The following is a 21,237-nucleotide window of genomic DNA, read 5'->3' as shown; positions in this document are numbered from 1 at the left end:
GTTGTATAAGGTCATTTGTAGCTCCATAAGTAGCCGTGTGGACAAATGTGATGGCAACTAGTGGGAAACATCCATCCATTTTCTATACCCGCTGAATCCGTCAAGAATAACAAAACAAAACAAAAAACAAACAAACTTAGAAACATGCTCTCGAGAGCCAAAGACTCCTCTGGGCTGCTGTAGACTGATGGTGCAACATGGTGAAATGGCCAAATAAGGCATCTGTGGCCATATTGGACATTGATCATTCTTACTCTTTTTAAAACAGCACTAGATAAGTTTGTTTGTGAACCTCAAGATATGTGCTTCTGATTGTTTGGATATATACCAACTTTTGTTATGCACATTCCCGGGCCTGAAACTGCCCTGCAGCACCCAGGGGCCTGAGATAATGCACTTTACAACTTTGGTTTGCAGCCCTGCACTACAACTTTTTGCTTTATAGTCACTTGATATCTTTGTGGGCTTTTGACGGTAGCTTGGTGGCCTCCTTAACATGACAACAAATTCATGTGTATGGCTGTACGTGTGTTTTTTTAATCTATTTTTTTTTTTCTGAAAACCGCACTACATCCCACAGCTGGAGGAGCCAAAGTGCAAAATATTAGCCAAATTCTCCAGTGTTACTTTTCTTTTGTGTAAAAATTGTAGTTTGTAACTTTGCAACATTTAGAATGAAACCTTTAGAATAAAAACACAATGGGGATGAGCACAACACGGCCTATATTTCAAGAAATGTGGGTCTCTTTGGTGAATGTGACTGATTTTGTGTTTTTGATCACATAAAAAGGACCAGCTGACTTTCATTTAAAGCATTTCTGATCCAAATGAAACTTCATTATATCAATGGAGAAACACGGCACATATAATGCCATCGGACCATTTCTTTTTGTTTCTTTTTGAGTTATCCACTAATCATGTCCTTTAGGTTGTAATGTGTCCAAATGCTTGCCTGGCTGTGAAGAAATAAAACTTGGTTGCACTCACCTTTTAGGAGAAACTGTGAAACAAAATTGCGTAGACAAATGGTATCATTGGTTTGGTTTTAATGTCTTTGGGCCTTGTTGACAAGTGATGAGAAAAAGGGCACATGAGGTAAACCTTAGGTTGTCTGCAGTTTCTGCAGCAGTGTATGTTTGTGGCAATTTACCAATCTGTCCACGATCCAACCCTCACATTTGGCCATGAACTATGGGTAATAATTGAGGACAAGTTTAAAAAACACAAATGTCAAAAAAATTCATATTCTGTAGGTGGAATTGGGAAGAGCTCAGAATAGAACTGCTTATCCTACAGCTGCCCTGGAGCAGTGCTGGATTTCCCATGAGGCACTGGTAGGAGCTTCTGGAGTCACAGCAGTATCTCTGCTGCCACTGTTGAGTTATGTGTGACACAAATTTTCTTTGTAAACTACATATATTACCATGAAAAAATCAAAATCACCTCACCACTCAGACTGCTGTTAACATTTGAAGTAACTATGGACTTTTTATTACACAGCACAACCGCAGTAAAACCAAAGTATAAGAAGAACAAAATAGCAAAGATAGTTTACAAAAGGACACTTGAGGCTTGGAGGGGAGTGTACATTAAAATCAAGATTTAGTACAATTGGATATCCAAAGCAAAACTGACTCATTTATTTAAATATATAAGCGAAACCCAAAACTTCTTAAAAATTCAAGTCGAACTTAGTGTAAAGGGCAATAAAGTGCTCTCATGCATTTCTATTACGGTAACAACTGACCTGTGAAAACTATAAAAAGTGAAGTGGGTGACACAGACAGAAGAGCAGAAGCCTAAGGATTGATTAAAACTTTGATAGTCAACATTCATTTTGATGCTTAACTTATAAAGAAAATACCATAAGCCCATACATAATAATTGAGGCTCAAAAACAGGTAACAATCAAACTGACATTGCTCTTTACATTATAAAAGCACTTCTGATTTCCTCTTCAAGAGCATAAAGGCAGGCTGCAATCTCCGTTAAGAAGTGTACAGACAGATCTTGGATTAGGGTTAGTGGTTATTTAGGCTGATTGTATAGTCTTTGGAGTTTTGGGTGAGAGGTTATTTGAGTCTGACTAGAGGTTATTCCTGGTTTATGTCCTTCCTAAAGCTACTTGCATGCAGAAGGAGATGAGTGTACTTCACAGAGATTAGTGTTGACCTCAGATAAATTCAGATCAGCAGGATCAACACTGATGATGAGAGTAAGCATTAGCTAGATTGGCCAGTTTAAAACAGGCCTCTCTGGTTCACAGTTTTCCCTCAGTCACAGTTTAGATGTCCATGGTAGAGTGTATATATAAATGCAAAAACTCATAGGACTCTAGTTCTACAGCAGTAAACTATTGCTAATGATGACAATTACTCTGTGGCCCATACTGCCATTGAAACAGAGATGTTAACAGTAAAGAATAAAATCAATTTAGTTTATTACAAGTAATCTTCACAGTGTTGCTTATTCTGTTCATCGATAATAACGCTGTAATCATCAGATTAATTGCTGAAATCTGGGAACAAAATGTTTCTACCAAGTCAGAACAGGTCAACAGTTTAATCGGATTAATTCCACCTCTTAAAGTGTCAGTAAAACCAAATCCAAGGATGCCTCAAATATGGGTGATAATGAAAGACAGACTGTACATAAAAGATGGACATACTCCTTGATTATTGGATTGTCGTATAGAAGCCTCAACTTCCACATTCCAGCCGTCACCGCCCTTTGTTTTAGGTGGGTGTTATGAGAAAATGATGGATCTGATTAATATTACAGAAATTATGCACACTACCCTTGTCTTCACAAGATATCTCCTTCCTAAATTTTATATCATGTCCTCTTTTATACCTAAAACTAGAACACAATTTTCCAAGCAAACACCGTGCTGTGGTGAAGGTGGCTTGAAAACACTGATTAACACCATAAATGAGAAATGCTTGCTGAGGTAAAACATCAGTAATACGTGGAATAATTTTCTCATGAAGTTCAATTCATTGAGATTTCTTTCTGTAAGGAAAAATGTTTCCCCTGCTGACCATCAAGTGGAATGCAGGTTTTGAGGCACCTCTACACTGGCTTCATTTTCCAGACCGCAAAGATGTGTCTATCCTTTGTATAAGTAATTATGAGAAGAGTTTCATTTAAAAAACAAAAAAACAAAAAACAAAACCTGACAGAGCAGAAGAAGCATAACATGGATGCCGAGGTAGAAGTGTGGATCTTCAATTGAAAGCTCGACTGCATTTATATTGCGCTTTACTAGTCTTGTTGACCTACAAAGCAATTCTACACTACAAGCCACATTCACATATTCACACGGTACTTAGTCTATACAATACAGGCAATACAGTGTTTTTTCCCTCTATCATACGCACACCCACAGCCCGAGGAACACATTTTAGGCAATGTAGAGTTCAGTGGTTCGGTGTGTTGTCCAAGGAGTCTTTAACTTATCGACTGGTCAAGCTGAGAATCAAAGCAGCAACTTTCTGATTGCTAGATAGCTGCTCTTACTGGCAACATGTCGTTGACAGAGTACAAGGATTGTAAACTGAGTGAATAAGCCTAACTTCTCCAAAACATGCACATATGACCAAACTTTGTTGTGAAGGTAATGTGATACCTCGTTTGCACATGTGTATGTTTTGTGTCTTCAGTTTTGTCTGATGCAGAGACTGTGTCCTCTAGTGTTCAACTCAGTGAAATGCATTTATTTTCCTTCTGTCCCAGTTTAATGGAACATGCCTATGGAATTATGACACTAAAACTTGATACTTGAAGAGATGCTCCGGACGTGAAAATTAGTCGAAAACATAGTCATCAGTTCGACTGTCAAGCCAGTAGTTTGTTAGCCTGTCACTACTTTGTCCAACTTTGTAATGCACAGTGCAGTCCCTCCAACATCCACAGCAAAAGTTGACAGTTGTCAACATACTTGAGGCAAAGTCCGAAGCAAATAAAAGCAGAAGGCGGGACATCTCTCGGAGATTACAGAGACTCCCATAAGAATGAATAGAGGTGATTTGCTTACTAACACATCTAGAGACAAGCTGAAAGACAGAATTTAGATATTAACATTTATCAAATGAATCTTTAGAGCGCTAAAGCCTACCAGTTTGATTGATAAACAAAAATAACTGACCATCTGGCTAGACCTTCAACTAAGGCTAAACATTTACCAAAATATCCAGCCAAATTGTAGCTTTTGTAATATTGTGCACTTTTCTTAAAATACATATATCTGTAGTTACCTTAATAAAGATAATTGCTCATGTCTATGAAACTAGACACATTTCTGATCTAAACTCAATAGCTGAGATAAGCGACTTTCTCAGCAAAAAAAAAGCAATCCTCTAAACAGAATATAGCTACCACACTGTTTCCTGTCTGGTCACCCCAGCCTTGCAAGTTTCTACATTTCACCCTTCCTTTGTTTAAAATCTTGTTCTCGGACTGCAAGTGTTTTTTGATTTTTTTGAGTGATGTTGGCACGTTCAGAGATTTCAGCAGTTAACTTAGTGAGCACAGTGTTATTTTTACGAGAATTATCGTCTCAACTGTAGAGACAAGACTCAAAATATAATAAACCATAATTATCTCTTCTGACATCATGGGCTTATCTTTAGGCCTGTCAACATCACTGGTCCAACAGAGGAACTGATTGAATTGTCAGAGGTTGTTGATAAAGTCATCTTCCTGGTTTTGAGGTGTGCTGTTAGCCGTAGCTGTGAGGACTGCGGGGGTTAATAGGGGAGGACTCTGCTCTCCCGCTCTGTCCAATCAACTGGTAGAGCCGATGGCTGAGGTTCTGCACCTGACAGGTGCCTAGGACACACCCAACCCTCATCAGATGGCCATGGCTCCTCCCACCACCATTGTTGGCATGACGGCGGCCACGTGACCCACGCTGCAACACCGCCGCATCTGGTAACACATTGTGGTCAATCAGCAGGTCAGACAACTTTGGTGAGGAATCTTTATGCAGCAGCGCCCTCCAGACGATCCGTGTGTCTTCCTGCGGGATTTGGTTGTCGATGGCAACAGAGAGATCGGACACAGTAGGAAGGGTGTTGATGTTAGATGGATTTGGGTATTTTGAGATTCTGGATAAACTCAACCTGAGTGAAAAAGGAAACAATAAAGGTAAAGGGGAGAAAATATTTAGATACAATACAAAATCAGAACAACACACACCGCCTGTTCACCCAGATGCTGGACAACATGCAGGTGTCATCTGCTCAAGTTTCTGAGTGAAACTGGATCGCTGTGGCAAAATGAGTGCCTCACAGGCAGGCCTGTGCCGTAGGAATGTCCACTGTGCTCAGTCTGTGGTATAATCCTTTTCTTCAAGAAAAGAAACTTGAGAAAAGGTGGGCTGAAAGAAAATGTGACAATGAAAGAGAGAGGGTGATTTAAAGTACTGGACAGGTGGATCTGTTGCTAACCTATTTAGTAACATTATCTATGTTCTCTGTGCACGATGCCTGTGTGTGCTCCATTGAACGCTTAAGAAAATGGAGAAGACATGTCGACCTGCAGAGCACAGTTAAAGAGTGATGAGTTATTTCCTTTGCATGAATCTTAGTCAATTATTGAAATTTCAAATGGTCTAAAATATCAGCCAGCGACCCCTGAAGTGTGTTTTCATCCAGTAGCCAACCGGACAAAAGTGGTTCAAACAGATACTGCTGTCTGCTCTGTCATCAACACTAGAAAAAAAAAAAATCCAGTTAATTAACAACAGCTGAGCTGTGGAATACCACAACATGGCAAAGGAAAACGAGGGGGGAGCATAGTGCAAGTGATAGTGAGAGGCTCCTACACCACCACAGCTCCTGAAAGTGCTTGAAGCATTTTGTTTCTCAGCTCCCTGTTTTACCAATCTTTTCAAAATGTTCTTATTACTTTTTCTATTCCTTCATAATTCTTCCCTGTTCTCTCTCTCAGACGTACAGGAGTTCAGCTTCTGGAGGTTATCTGACTCTTCAGGAATTATGTATAATTTATAGATGATGTAAAGTAGCAAGGCACAAATCATAGCAGTAACACATAATCTCTTTACTCATGTGTCTTTTTTGTGCACTAAGAGAACCAAGTGGTCCAATCAAGGCAGTGGAATTCAGTTACAGGCACATTTTTTATGTAACCATGCTTGTAAATAGGAATTAAGCATTAAGATTATGTTATGATCCAAGTTATTCTGGGTCAATATTGTTCCTACTGCTTTTTTTTTATCAAGTTTTAGAAAAGAAAATCGTGACATTGGCACATGAAAAAGTTCGCCAAAAATGTAGAAGTCCTGTTAGTATAAGGAAGAGAAGAAAAATGACATAACTAATATTACTGCTTTGTAGTGACTGTTGAAAATGTAAAAAGTATTCATCTAAAAAAAGCTGTCACCCAGCAGCCTTGCAAACCATATGAAGCACATTGTTTGTGCATTTTTACACACACACACACACACACACACACACACACACACCTAGCAACTGAAATCTGTTGGTTAATCATGAAGTGAGAACCACAGATTATAAAGAAAAATATATTGTTTTTTTTGTTGTGAAAACTGGGATGGATTATCATATGATCTTTATCCTGAAACTAATCCTGACTGGTATTCTGATCACTCCTTTGGCCGGACACCTTTGGCTCTCAGTGCCAGCTCCCACACACTCACGCATTCAGTCACTCACCCAGCACTGTGTGTTCTACCACTGACTGCAAGTTTGTGAGATCTGAATTGCTTTTAATGGATGCTGAATGGGTCACACACACTTACACCGGCACACACATTGGCGTAATGCTGCTTGGTGGCGCAATATTTCAAACTGACCGCAACAAATAAGATTTACAGATGCAAAAACATGTGCAGTATGTGCATGCTCCAGTTGTCAATGATTGCTGTACACGTATGTGCCCACACGTGCAGTTATTTGCCTGTCTTTCTCTCTTTCCTACACACAAAAACACATGCATCCATGGCTAAAAGGCAACCTGTGGTGAGGTTTAAAACAGATGGTTCACCCAAGGATAAGTCACTTGGCACTATGGTGCCTCCCAGAAAGAGGAAACACAGGCCCCTGAGGCTGGTCTTTAACAAGCTGTTTACACCTGCATCAACATAAAGTAGTCTGCTAGAAGTGTGGGTCTGTGTCGAAGACACTTCAACAGAGTTTATGCAAAATGATTTGGGACTTTAAACGTAGCTGTGGCTATGTGACCAGAAAAAAGACAAAGGTTGGCATGAATCTGTTATTAATACTGGATTATTTACTATTTGTAAAATGGTGAGAGTGCATACGAAACAAAGCCAGAAAACATGACGGTCAATGATTTCTCCTTTAGATAATGACAGAAAACCTCTCTTAGCAACAATCCTTGCAAAAAAATCATCTCATTCGGCTGTTTTTTTTGTTGTTGTAGAAAGTCAGAAAAAGTATGATTCCCCCTTGTAGTTGGAACAAACTCTCTGGTCCCCTTTCTTATAAAACGGGAACCACCACACCGGTCTGCCACTCCACAGGTGTTGTACCAGACCTCCATGCGATACTGAAGAGACGTGTCATCCTAATCTTGTCTACCCCTTGTGCTTTACCACCGGGAAGCTTTTTTCTACACCAGCAACTTCTGCCAAGGTGATGGAAGAGTCTTCTCCCAAATCTCTCTTCAATGGAGGACATTCCGGCCAGAATGAGGAGATCCTTGAAGTGCTCCTTCCACTGCCGCAAAATTTCTCAGTTTGGGTCAGTACTTCTCCACCCTGGCCAAGCACAACCTGGAATGGACCCTCACCACTGCCGTCCACCAGCTGGTCTTCCGGTTACTGCCACGACAGGCACGACAACACGCTACACGCTGCAGCTCTTGGAAGCAGCAATGGAGGTCCTGAACGTGGTCCATTCAGATTCTATGTCCCCAACCTCCACCGGTAGAAGAGAAAAATTCTTCCGGAGGTGTGAGTTGAAGATCTCACAGAGACTTCACCAGAGTGTCCAAGACATACAGCCCTAGGTCTGATGATATGACCACAAGTCCACAACTTTGGCCTAAAAGTGGCCTGGTAACAGCTACACTTATGAACCAACTTATGCTCGAACATGTGTTTGTATCGGACAATCCATGATTAACACAGAGGTCCAAAAACAAAACAACACTTGGGTTCAGATAAGAAGGACCGTTCCTCCCAATCATCCCTCTCCAGGTCACTGAAGTCCCCCACTGAAGACTTTAAAGGGATAGTTCGCCTCTTTTGACATGAAGCTGTATGACATCCCATACTAGCAATATCGTTTATGAACATTGACTTACCCCCTGCTGCGTCCTGTAAGCCGAGTTCCAGCCTCGTTTTGGCGTTGACGAAAGTAGTCCGGCTAGTTGGCTGGGGTTTAAAAAATAAAGCGTTTTGCTTCTCAAAACAATATGCGTTCAAAAGAGGAATACATTTGCATCACAAAATCGTTCTCCAGGAAAGTCAGACCTCACAATCGCTTGGCGCTATTTTCTCTCCCTTCGTATCACTGCGTGCTGTGTAGACCGTGCAGACCGAAGTACAGACCGAGCAGTCCCCTCCTTCCGAGCAGTAAACACTGTAACAGGTGCGGCTGTCGGCAGGTGGCAGCAGTAGTTGGTAAGACAGTAGTTTTGTCAAAAATCAGACCAAAATATGCTTATTATATAGATATATATATATACAGACTCAGGTCTGTAACACATCAAAAAAGTTTGAGCAAGGGCAATTTAGGACTTTCAATTTGGTAAAAAAAATAACGAGCATTTTATTTCAAATGTTTGATGTCAACAGATGATTGTAATCATGATTTGGTACAAAAGCCACATTCATGAAATGCTGAGTCTTTGATGAGCAAAGATGGGCAATTCATCAACTAATGCTCATTAAAATATTCTTCATTGATAAATTGTTGGCCTCTGCAGCAGTATAATGGTCATAAACACATTTCTGCACAATTCACCATCTCAACTTATGCAAGCTGAAGGTTTTTGACCCCCCTCGGTCTTCAACACATCATCAAAAACTAGTGGGTAGACCTCAAAAGAGCAATGCAGACAAGACAGTCCAAGAATATCAAAAACTAGAAAGGTTTTGGTAGAAGAAAGAGTGAAAATCACCCAAATAATAATTTAAGAATTTCTTTGGGCTATGTCACTTCTTCACAGTATGCGGGCCACTTTGTCCAAAGGAAATATCTTGAAGGTGGTTTGTTTTTAAAACAGTTTTACAGTAATCAACAGTGTATTGTAGAGGTACGAGTTGAGGTCAACCCTCTGTTCCTCGCTCTACATTTTCGAATCAGACCATTCTCCTTCTCTTTTGTGAGTTACAATGGTAGTTGAGGATGTGAACCCGTGGAGAGTCTGAAGAAGCTTCTCCAACATTCCTGCAAAGTTAGAGCGCAGCATGGGGTTGTCCACAGACAAAATTAACACACATACAGAATCAAACACTCACACCTTCCTGCCGTAACTCCTCCAAACTACTTTGCACAAAGAAAACTTTTTGTCCCATCAGATCCCCACTGTTTCAAAACCACTTCCCCTTTATATTCTTTCTGTCTTTTTTCATTACAGCTGGATAGTTAGTTTTTTTTTTCTCTCCTCTTGTAGCATTTTGTTAAGAGGCACCAGCAGTATGATGCCACATCAGTCTGTGTTGAATAACACCGAGGCGCTCTTTTGACCTCTTTTGTCAAATGAACGTCTTGCATAACCTGACATTTCATTAAGCATTTGAACAATTGGCTAAGAGTAGTCACAGTCATAAGCGGTAACAAGTCAAGTGGTATAAAAACTATGTAGAATAGTTCATGTAACTTCTACACATCTTGCTCTCTCTCACACAACACAGAATAATTCTTTTCTCTGTGTATGCTGCGCCTGCAGCACTCACATCACAAGACGATCTCATGTCTGACTTCCACATATTAACCAACCGACAATTTGCCGTGCGTTTATATTGTTGTAGTCTCTCTTATTGAGGCTGCTTGTGTGCTGCTCGGCCCCTCGGTATGTGCATGTATCCCTGTCCCAAATCCCTCTAAATCACCCTCACCTCTGTCTCACCTCCTGCTGCTGAGAGGAATTACTTCATTCTGCCGTTGGACCTTTTTCTCACATTCATAACTGCCAAAGGCAAAGACAGACTTTCATTTTTTTCCCTCCAACTGCTGCCCTTCACCACCTTCATGATCATATGTAGCCTACATTAATAACTGTTATTTTTTAGGCTATTTGTTGTATTGTTATGCTATTGTTCTAAATTGTCTTTTTTTTGCGCCATTTGTCTAGGTACCTAACTTATTGCACTTACTCTAGCACTAGCTATGCTCTAAGCTGTTTGGTTTTGGAAGGAAATGCACTTGTGATTTCTTGTGACCCCAAAGATGATCCAAAAAAAGTGTTAATGGATGGTTTAGTTCAGAATGATGAAAACATTTTAACCATCCAATTTTTTAGCAGCTGCTATTGCATCTTATTAAGAGTACACGAATTGAGACATTGGTGTCAAAAGAAAGTGTGGCACCGAATTTGCAATATATTTGCTATCACAGAACCCAGACACCATGTTTAAAATGACATCGCTACTTTAAGTCACACTTCTGAGTTATGCAGACTCAATTAAGTTCCCTGTCATGCATATAAGCTAAAGGACCATTTCCCCACCCTCTCTGTTCCTGTGCACAGGTTGAAAGCTGATTAAGAAGAGTGTTATTCAAAAACCTCGGAAAAGCGCATATGAGAGGAACGTAAGGATAAACTTTAGATATCCACTTGCATTCGTCTTCACTGCGTAGATGTTCGGTGGAGCAGAGGTTACCTGTGTCGGTGAGCTCTCTGAAGTGTCCCTTCCCTGGACTGGACCTCCAGAGACAGGACCCCGAGCAGCAGGCACAGCCACGCCGGAGTGAGGGCACACATGGCGGCGGAGAGGACACGCACTGTCCGGGAGGAGGCGGATCTCAGTGGAACCAAATATCATCAAACGTCAAAACTATTTCTACATGAAATGTTAGCTATAAAGTACAATAGATGACCAGGGGTCATTTAAGCGTAAAAAGAAATTGGTCGAATTTAAAGGTATTTCTAACATGTATTAGTTCAGTCTATACTGGAATCGTCCTGAGTGACACTGACAGCATCCCCGGGCGTGTCTGCTGCATCCTCTTTGCACGCTGACCTACTCGCTGTTATCCGACGTGAAAACCCAGAGGTTTATTGGAGCGCATGCTGGCGACAAATGAAGCTTTCTCACTTATAAACTCTAACTGAAGGAGGAGGAGGGAGAAGGGAGGCTTATTGCCTGCCCTTCTCAACAACCTCACCTCCAATGAACTCCACAACCCAATTAAACCTGAACAGTTCCAGCCCTCTCATATAATCTTGGTTATAGAGGTAGAGTACATTTGTCACGTTTGTTGTTCTGTTTGTTTTTTCTTCTGTAAGTAGGCTATGGCCACCTTATGTGTGCCCCTTTGGATTCCACTGTGAAGATTCTGGTTCCCAGAGAGTTTCTGCTGAACCCATTATCAACACAGTGAGGTCATTACGGACCCTTTGTAATCACTGAGAATATTTCATACACAATAACATAACCACAATCATGTAGAGACAATAATTATCAGATGCACCTGATGACGTGAGGCTTTCATTCACGTCTGTAAACCATGATTCTTTTTTTTTTTTTTTTAGAGAAATAGACAACTGAAAAGTTGATTATTATTTTCGCTGTTTATGGTCAGACAAACTTTCAGCAAATATTGCAAAAAGTTAGAATACTTTGCATAAAAAAAATTACCTCATTGGAATGTATCCTTCAGCCCATACTTAAACTATTTGTTTGTATGAATAATGATTTACAACAATGAGCAATTATGCCTAAATAATCTTGTGTTGAATTTTTGAGCTATTACCTGCTAGTCAAACATACTCGTTAGTTAGTTAATGAAAAGTATATCTGATGAATATAGTTTGTGAGGTGCTAAATAAAGGCAAACATGAAATTACTGAAAGACCCAGAATTCTAGGGGCTCCACAAGCAAAAATATTAAAGAATACACAATTTTGAGGTCTGTAGATTAAATGTAAATGTCCATAATTGTTAGTTTGACTTTGAAATGTGAGAATGACAGTGGGAATTTGACTGAAAAGTAATGCATATAATTTTCCACCAATAATTAGCTCACAATAAAACTAAGAGGCAATTGAATAGGGCCTCAATAATTAGGAACCTGCTTCTAGAATTAAAGACCACCCAATAGAGAAATCGCGTGCTGTATTACACAGTAAAAGCTTTGTCGTTCTGGGTTTCTACCCATATTCAATCTTAAAATGTTCTTCCTCTGACAGATAGGTTTTTGTGACATTTATAAAAAATAACTACAAAAACTGACATTTACCTTTACCACCAAAGATGATCCAGTTTCATTAAAAACAAACAAAATGAGTATCACTACTTTTGATCAGATTAACCCCTGAAAGACTTTTTGCACAGTGTTTCAGTTACAAAGCTTTTTTGCGTTGTTGTTTCATATTGCATTGTTGGTTGAGTACATAATGACTTTGTGTGGTGAGTCAGTACATCCACTCTCTGAACAGAGAGAAGATTGGCAGGGCCCATTAGTTGTGCTGACTAATTGATTTAACTGTCTGAGAGTTTCAGGTTAACTAGTTCATTTACTGCTCAGGTGTCATATGACTAAAAACATTTAAAGAAATTAGGACAGGGAAAAATACACTGAGGTACTAGTCTCTCCATCCATCCTGTTCTCCTCATTTTTCCTTGGAAAAAATGTTTCATTGCTGTGAAGGAGGACACAGATGAGAAGCTCATTGCCTGAGCCCGATTAAAGGAGTGCTCTGTATGTGGAAGTGGCTTCAGGTCTTAATTAAAGGGCTGTGCGTGTGTGCACTTGTCTGTGACTCAGCAGTTTGCAGTATTACCATCTAAGCTCAGTTTCCAACACTGTGAGCTTCAAGTCAATCCAGCATGTGCATTAATACATCTATCTATCTATCCGAAGAACAAACCGTTGTGTGTGTGCATTTCAACTCGATCCATTATCCTTTCCCCCTCCGAACCCTGAGCCGACAGAAATGCTGTGACTCTCACTGGAAAGTTTCAGTTTCAGTCTGTGTCTGCTGACCACTCCAGGGTGAAATCAGAGAGAAAATCAAATGTCTGAACATAGTCATGATTTGTAAGTGTAATTCTAGATCCCAACATAAATCAATAAATGCACCTACAATAGACAACTTCCCCTTTTTGCCTTAATTTCTCCACTGTGGGATGATTTTGAACTGACTTATCAGTGAAAGGAAAGCCCAGCTGAAACCACTGTATTTAAGCAGTGGGGTTGTTCCACCAAAAAGCACGGCAGACATTGATGGTTAGCACTGTTGCCTTCAGCAAGAATGTTCCCAGTTCAAATCCCTCTTTCTGTGTGGAGTTTGCATGCTCTCCCCTCACATGGGTTCTCCCTCCCACCATCCAAAACCTGCTTATTAGGTTAATTGATGATTCTATACAATACATATCTCCTAACATTATCAAGTAGCTTTCTCTTGCTGTGCTTCAGAAGTCATCACTTGTACAAATATACTCGATGACTATTAAAGGGAAACTATTTTATTTCTATGTTCTCAGTGTTAACAACATGTAAGTATCAGTTGGAGTGAGATTGAATTCAATCCGAATTCCCCTGGCCATGCAGACACCCACTCGCAACTGGCAAGATTGCACTGGCTCTCCTGGGCGTGACCAATAGGGACGTGCTTTAAGAACTGTTTGAGGACAATCATGTGGAACATTTTCAAAGGAAACTGTCATCTTAAAGTGTCTCAAAGCTGATTTCTTCTCATTATGACTTAAGCCATTTAAGAATTTTTTTTTATGACCCAAAATTCCTTCTTGTTACGTGGCCATGAAATAATCAAAAAGGAAACTAAAGCCAGATCAGTATGAAAACATCCTGTTTACACCTTTCATGAAACATTCTTAACTAACAGCAAACTACCACATGGGAGTGTCTGTGACACTGCCTGTAACATTAACATGTGAACATGAAAAGACCCCATTGAATAATCCACCTTAGCCCATGTAGATTCTTAAAAATCTGATAATATCTAAACTCTCAGTTTCAGTTTAGGTTGGGAATTCAGTCTGTTTTATAGTGTTTTATTACAAACTTTTTGGAGTTAAATGGGAAACAGGAAGTTGCTAACAGTTTTTTTTACTTTTAGTCTGAATTCTTGTATATAACATATCCAAAGATGTACAGTCAACTTTCACTAGTCTACAATAATTCTGATGATAACCTAGAAGGACCTTGATTTTCAGGGAAGCTCTGAAGTGATGAAAACCATTGTTTCTCTAGATTGTGGATCGATTGTTGTGTTTTGGGATAGGCACATTGTTGATGATGGTACCCTCAAAAGTTACTTTACTACTAATCCAGAGGTCAGAGTGACCTGGGATGACTCATTACGTCTTTCTCAAGGACTTCTTTATGATAGAAGATTTGCAAAAATAGGTACTTGAGCTTGTTGAAGTCGTAAGTAAGTTTTTTTTTTTTTGGTGTTTAAAGAAGATGGCATGCTACGCAGTGATAAACATGTTCCCATCCCAACTGTTTGATATTTGTTACTGCGATCAAATTTAAGATGAGCTTATGTGGGTTTCCTTTCATTTGAGGTGAAACAGTGCACAGGTGTTCATAGTAGCACATTTCTTAGCTTCAGGGGTCCTGCAGGTTTTTTGTTTGTGTAACTGTGACCCACTTTTGTTCATGGATAAATGGTGTTGTTGTCTGTCTGTTGTCTGAGTCCTAAAATATCTCAATAAAGGGACGATACAGGGTTGTGAACACGCTTGTAAAGATACAAGTCACCACTTTTTCTGTTGTCGTTTTAATGCAAATTGATACATGATAGTAAAACATTTGCAGGCTGAGAGGCAAGTAAAAATATGAGACATGCTGGACTCCACTGCTGCCAGCAGATGGTGCTGCTGTTAAAAATAAAGAACTGAAAACACGCTGCAGCATATTTCTGTGCTCAAGTGCAAAAGCACATAATTATACAATATGTCATACATTTTTACTACAGAGTACAGACTCATATACGAAAATGCAGAGAAGACATTCCATACAGGTGTGATTATACGGTATGTGAATCAACAGGTTACAATTTGGGGATTTTTGCAGATCCTCAGAATACAAAGATGGCTCCATGTTTGTTTGGCCTCGTAGATTTCTATCAGAGATCACAAAAAGAGACTTTTTGTTTTGCCTTACACCGAGGAAGACATGGATGGCACTGAAGATCATGGCCTTGCCAAAACAGAACAATGCACCACAGTTTAAAAAAAATACAAACATGCAATATACAAGTTTAATAGAAATGGCACATGAACTGAACAACTATCACAGTCCATACTGTAGTGTAACTTGAGCTTGACCCAAAATGGCGATATATGGCAAGCTGTAACAAATAAATAAGCGAGAGATTTTAAGTTCTGAGTTTTCAAGAACTGTGTTTGCCCTCAAAGTTCATCCTTGGCGTGCCAGAGCAGTGATGAGGTCCTGCAGTGGCTCAGTGTCTTCAGGCTCCAGCAGGGCGTGCTGCCGGCAGAAGAGGGTCAGGTGTGCGAAAAGAGTGTTGAGGTGTGGGTGCAGACCAAGCGCAAGTGTCTCACTGTAATGAGACCAATAAATGTGAGCCAGGGTCCTGAACAACAGCAAAAACACCTTCTGGACCAGAAAGACGAAGCCTGTCGGAAACACAGCTCCTGCGAAAAGGAGGATTTAAAAATAATACGGCTTAAGGCTGAAACTGGAGTCAGATGTAGGATAGTACAACACAAAGACATCATGGATTTTACCTGCTTTCGTGGGAAATACATCTTCATCAGTCAGTAGCTCCTGAATGTAAGACATGGCATAGTCAAAGTAAAGGGGAGCGGAGCACTTCAGCTTCCTGCCGTGGTCGTCAGTCCAAAAGTAAACCCTGATAACATCAGTACAGTCATTAAGTCACAACCTTCTGGATGTCAATGCTGTGTCGAAACTACACATTCTACTGTGTTTGATGTTTTTCAATAGGTAAATCACTTTTGAGCTTCAGCATATTTGCTTTTTCCCTTTAAAAACAGAAGCTGTGGAAGCCCACTCTACAAATATGAAAAGGCATCACCCCGCATTCTGCATCAGTTCTGTTAGATTTCAAAATCCATTTCAAATTAGTAAAGGTGCTAGAGGAGTCATTCAAGTCAGTCAAGTTTTTTTTTCCTCACAAACTACGAACTTTGAAATGTCATCATTAACAAAAACAAAGCAATTTTTTTTGTCAATGTTGAGACTGGTACTGAAGCACATGTAACAAACAGTGCAAGATGCATCCAATGAAAATACATAAACACTGAAATAGATTCAGTGGGGACTTTAAAAGAAAAATTCCAGTTTATTTAACTGTTATTGTATTTCACTCTTTACTCTCGAGAAAATCAGCTGTAGACATGTGAAGGAACCAACATGTGCAGATCAGTAAGACAGGGATTCAGTCAGCTGGCAGGTTGTTCCAGATTAGGATTCCAAACACAGTTGGTTTCAACCACGTAATTTCTGTGTGTACATAAATGTCAAGTTCAAACAAAAATACCTAAAACTTTTCATGCTGATACTGTATCATGATTTTTGGTCTCAGAGTTAGAGTTCGAATGAAGTTTGGTAAAAGTTAGGCATTCAGTTGAGATGGTTAGACTACAGAACAAAGGAATAAATGCTAATTGGCCGGTTTCAATATACAGAAAAACAGATGTGTGTGAGTGTGAATGAAGTTGGACCTGAGGAGTGCTGAAAGTGAGCCAGGTGTGTGACTCTCACAGAAAGTGTGGGAAAGTTGACCTCACGTACAATGAAAACAATGAGTGTTCCCACAAGCGGACAGAAAACTGGTCTGAGGAAACATTTGCATCAGTTGTTCTCTGTGAGAGATATTTATCTTCCACAATCCCTCTAAATTTGGCTTGATTTTTACAGGCATGTCTGACCAGTGGAAAGGGTGGCTGTTACAGTAAACCAAAGAAGAATAGGTGGACCAAATGACCAAATTACAAAAACAAAAATGGGGAATGTTTCTGTCATTCCGCATTTTTGCAAACTGTAGTTTCCAAAGTGAAAAAATAAAGATAAAAATCATCAATGAATCATGTCTAGATTTCATTCAAACACAAGAAAGTTATCCTCTTCTGTCCAGTTTCAGAACTGGAGATAATAATAATAATAATAATAATAATAATAATAATAATAATAATAATAATAATAATAATAATAATAATAATCATAATGATGACATTAAAGAACATGATGACTGACATTATCAAAATAAAGTTATGGCTTTAAGTTCTCTCCCTGTAGTATAAACCATCAAAAAACAGACTTAGGATTCAGCAGCAAACTGTCTTCTCAGTAACAACTCGCTTATTACAAATTCAGTCTTCTCTGTTAACAGTTTGCGCTTTAATGCTGCTTCAAAGCGTAGTCTGTGGAGCGGCATAAAACGTGTAGTATCTCCATGATTAGACACAGCACCCAATCTTGCGTCAAGTCTTTTGAGTGAACTGTGCCGTGCAATGCTCCGCAACTCACGTGTTGCCTGGTCCACAGGCGGTGGGGCAGGTGCTGGGAGTACAGAACTCTGACAGTGCACTGGAGAACAGGTTTATATGCTTGAAAAAAGCCACAGCTGAAAGATATAAATAAGACAGGCATTACCTCCTGCACATCTTGTGTGCGTAAGAGGGTGGGCTAAGAGGGAAGAGAGAAGGGGCACAGACAGAAATCTGTTAATACTTACTGTTGCTGGCAAGCCACTCTGCCTTGTCGACGCCAGGTGGCAGCGCTGTGAGGGTATACATGTCTGCGTACATGATCCGCTGGCACGCATACTGCTGCTGCAGATACGGATGTTTCTCCTGATTATTGTTATTGATTCCCCTTGGGAAGACAGTGCAGAGTTAATGAAGCAGAAGCAGAAAAAGTAACTGTGTGAGATGGGAAAATACGGCTGTGTAAAACAACAAGCGGGTCAGTGTCTTAATTGCTCCTGCTGCAGTCAGTAGATAACACACTCTCGCATCTGTCTTTTCTCGCTGGGGCTGGCACAGAAACACAGGCAAAGGTAAAAACACTGCTGTAGCAGCAGACCTGAACCTCCTATACTCAAGCAGTTAATGAAATGTAGGCAGTCAATTCAGAGCCAGGGTAATTACTGTTAATGAAGCGGACTGCTGCAGTGGTCAGTGCTTCACAGCAAATAAGCCAAAGGACTAAGAGTGAGCAAGGTAATATAGAGTAGAGTGTGGAGGCTTGCTGGTTGGAGGAAAACCTCTCTTTCCTGCATCAGTTCACACCTACATTTTATAAGCTACACCTAGAGCCTCATAATGGGTCACACAGAGCAGAGTGAAAGAGGGGAATGCTAAATGCAAATGCCAATGTGTTCTGGAGTCAAACTTGGCAACTTGATTTGACTTTATTTAAAGTGGGAAGGTAAAGTCTGCTTGCTCTGAAGAGGAAGAGTTATCTACTCTTTGTGAAAGGAAGCGCCTTGGATTAAAGTGGACATTTCAAAGTGTCGAGGATAAGACAGCTGCCACGTACAGTTTTTCGATGTCCACACACACAGCAGCTGAGGGTTTACACTGTGTGACCTTGCCTACTGTGATAAGGAAAACACTGAGCTCTCTATGGGGTTTCACTCCTCCCTAGTGTATGTGTGTATGTGTGTGTGTGTGTGTGTGAGGGCTGGGCAGAGAGAATGTTTAATGGTTTAAACAGGAGGTCTTTGTCTAAGGTACAGCTCAGAGCAGAGGGAGGAATAGTGACAGAGTAAATGTAAACATTAGCTGTACAATGGTACAGTAGTACAAATCCATGCCAAACTTCCCTAATGTCCACAGGAACTTCTTCTGTTAACATCCTGCTCTTTTTCAGCCTTACTGTATTAACTCAATTACCGTCTCTTGGTTACCGGTTGTCAGCACACAAACATAATGAGTCCAGAGCTTCTTGTGACGTTGTGTTTGTCTGTAAACACACTCCACTGTGACCCTGCTCTCCTGCTTTTAGACATCTGGTCACCTTTACCTCAGCTACGATGGTGAAATAAAAAGTCCTCTTCGGTGCAGCCAGCTGGCTGCGAAAGGATCATACCAGAGCAAACATTTGCAAAGTCACTGAGCTAAAACCCCTTTTCTCTGAGTCTTTTCCCCAGATTGGTTCAGACTGCTTCTCAACATGTGTTACTGGTGTAAGAGGAATCCACATTCCCTGATGGCATCAGACAAATATGTAACACACACAAACAGACATTTACCTCAAGGACATTCCTCCGGGAATCATGTGCAACCACATTTTAGTTATGTTTCTACCTCACCTTTAATAGTTAAAACATCAGCTTCCTGTTTTACATTTAGGAAATACAGAACTACATTATGGGTCACTATATTAAGATGGGAAGGCAAAAGCAAAACGCTAAACTTATTTGCAGAAGGCGAACAAAGCAAAAGAAAGAAGAACAGTTAAGAAAGAACTAATCCAACTTACAGTTTCTCATTTCTGTTGTCAGAGGGCTGAAGGGTCTTGCTGTCTGTCTTTTTAGCCGAGGGGTAACTATGGCACAACCCCATTGCTTGAAGCTAAGAGCAAAGGTGTTTGTTGTGCCAGCTCCACTTTTCCATCCCAAACACACTAACCCACACACTTCTGCACACCGTGGGCAACATATGTCCACCCCAACTTCGACACAAACATCTCTCAGCTCACAAACTGGCCCATTAGGCTGACAAACACACACAAATCCCTTTTAACAAAGTTTTCCAAATTACAGCTGAAGCCGCCCAGTAGTTGGGGACTGGGTCCTTTGCACCAAGTTAAGCCTTCCAGCCGTCTCCCTCTCAGTTTGCGTCAATGATCCAGTGTCAGTGTGTTTATGCCTCCTTTGTCTGGGCTCCCACACCCCGCAGGCTCCTCCTCTCTCAGCTTTAAGCAGACGGGCAGGTTTCTCCACAACCCATAAAAGTAGAAAACTCAACTCCGCCTTCCTCTCCCTCCCACTCGCAGCATTCATGCCAACTTTACATGTATGTGATCTCCACAGAGAGAGCAATCAGGTGCAGAAGACAAACTAAAGGTGGTTTTTCAGTGTGGAAGTTTGAAACATACAGAATAGATTGAGGAAGGTGGAGAGAAGAAGAAGAAAAAAGAAGAAGAAAAAAAAAAGAGGTTGGAGCAGCTGCAGGTGTTCAGTATCTGTTGCTCAAACTACAGTGGAATGTGATGACACACATATAAAACCATGAAATAAGAGCACAGACCCACAGGTGATGTATAGATAATATCGTTAATATGAGAAGTGGATGAACACAAAAGAAGGGTCCTCAAACCCTCATCCACTGTCACCTTTTACCTGTGTCTGAAGCACAGCTAGATCAATATGACAGGCAGGTTTATGTTCGCACAAGCAGGAGATAATGCGAGTGTGTAGGTGACATAATCCCCCCCCCCACCTGTCCCCAGGGTAAACATTTTTCAGACATTTGTAAGAACGAGTTCTGTTCTCCATGTGTTTGCACTGAGTGTGTGTTTTACAGCAGGCTGCAAGTGTGACAAAAACAGACACTTGTGCTTCTTTTCTTTTTTTTTTTTGGACATGTTTATTAGGTTCATATCTGAATGTACAAGCTAAATCGACGACAGGTAACAGACACATTACTCTCTAAAAGAAAAAAAACAAAACACCAGCATCAGTCCATTTTACAAAAAAAAAAAAAGAAAAAGAAAAGGCATTTAACAACAGGCTGTCTTTCTCACCCCTTTCCCCCACGTTTTTAAACACACACACACACACACACACACAAATTTACTGAGCTATAATGTGAGAACAACTTATTTTTTAAATGGCCTCATTGTAAGTAACAAGCAATGGGTAGGTTAAAACTTAACACCCATTGTTTCCCAATTAAAGTTCTGGGCATACTCTGAACAATACAGCACGTACCAAAGGAGGTGAATGACACCGATGTGCAAACTTAATGGCACTTTAAGATTACAGTATTGTACCATATGCCATTACGCATAACATCGCAACATACCCGTAGCTAATACTCCATACAGCACACTCCTCCCAAAGTAAAGGGGAAACACGCACACAGACACATCG

The 21,237-nt window shown here is 40.4% G+C and overlaps 2 protein-coding genes across 2 annotated transcripts; both read right to left on the bottom strand.

The window, feature by feature from the left end:
- Positions 1 to 3,642: 3,642 nt before the first annotated feature.
- adm2b (adrenomedullin 2b) lies at positions 3,643 to 11,219 on the bottom strand. Its single transcript, XM_075470972.1, has 2 exons — positions 10,838 to 11,219; positions 3,643 to 5,123 (listed from the first exon to the last, which is right to left on the bottom strand). The coding sequence occupies exons 1-2, from the start codon at positions 10,936 to 10,938 to the stop codon at positions 4,721 to 4,723; spliced, it is 504 nt and encodes a 167-aa protein (XP_075327087.1). The 5' UTR covers positions 10,939 to 11,219; the 3' UTR covers positions 3,643 to 4,720.
- A 3,656-nt stretch (positions 11,220 to 14,875) lies between these two features.
- LOC142383920 (MOB kinase activator 2) lies at positions 14,876 to 20,024 on the bottom strand. Its single transcript, XM_075469757.1, has 5 exons — positions 19,623 to 20,024; positions 17,872 to 18,011; positions 17,664 to 17,760; positions 15,899 to 16,023; positions 14,876 to 15,805 (listed from the first exon to the last, which is right to left on the bottom strand). Exons 1-5 carry the CDS (start codon positions 19,703 to 19,705, stop codon positions 15,567 to 15,569), a joined length of 684 nt encoding a protein of 227 aa, XP_075325872.1. The 5' UTR covers positions 19,706 to 20,024; the 3' UTR covers positions 14,876 to 15,566.
- Between the last annotated feature and the right edge of the window lie 1,213 nt (positions 20,025 to 21,237).

This window comes from Odontesthes bonariensis, chromosome 7 (genome assembly GCF_027942865.1).
Source record: "Odontesthes bonariensis isolate fOdoBon6 chromosome 7, fOdoBon6.hap1, whole genome shotgun sequence".
NCBI lineage: Eukaryota > Metazoa > Chordata > Actinopteri > Atheriniformes > Atherinopsidae > Odontesthes > Odontesthes bonariensis.
This window is presented reverse-complemented; position numbering and strand designations above follow the sequence as displayed.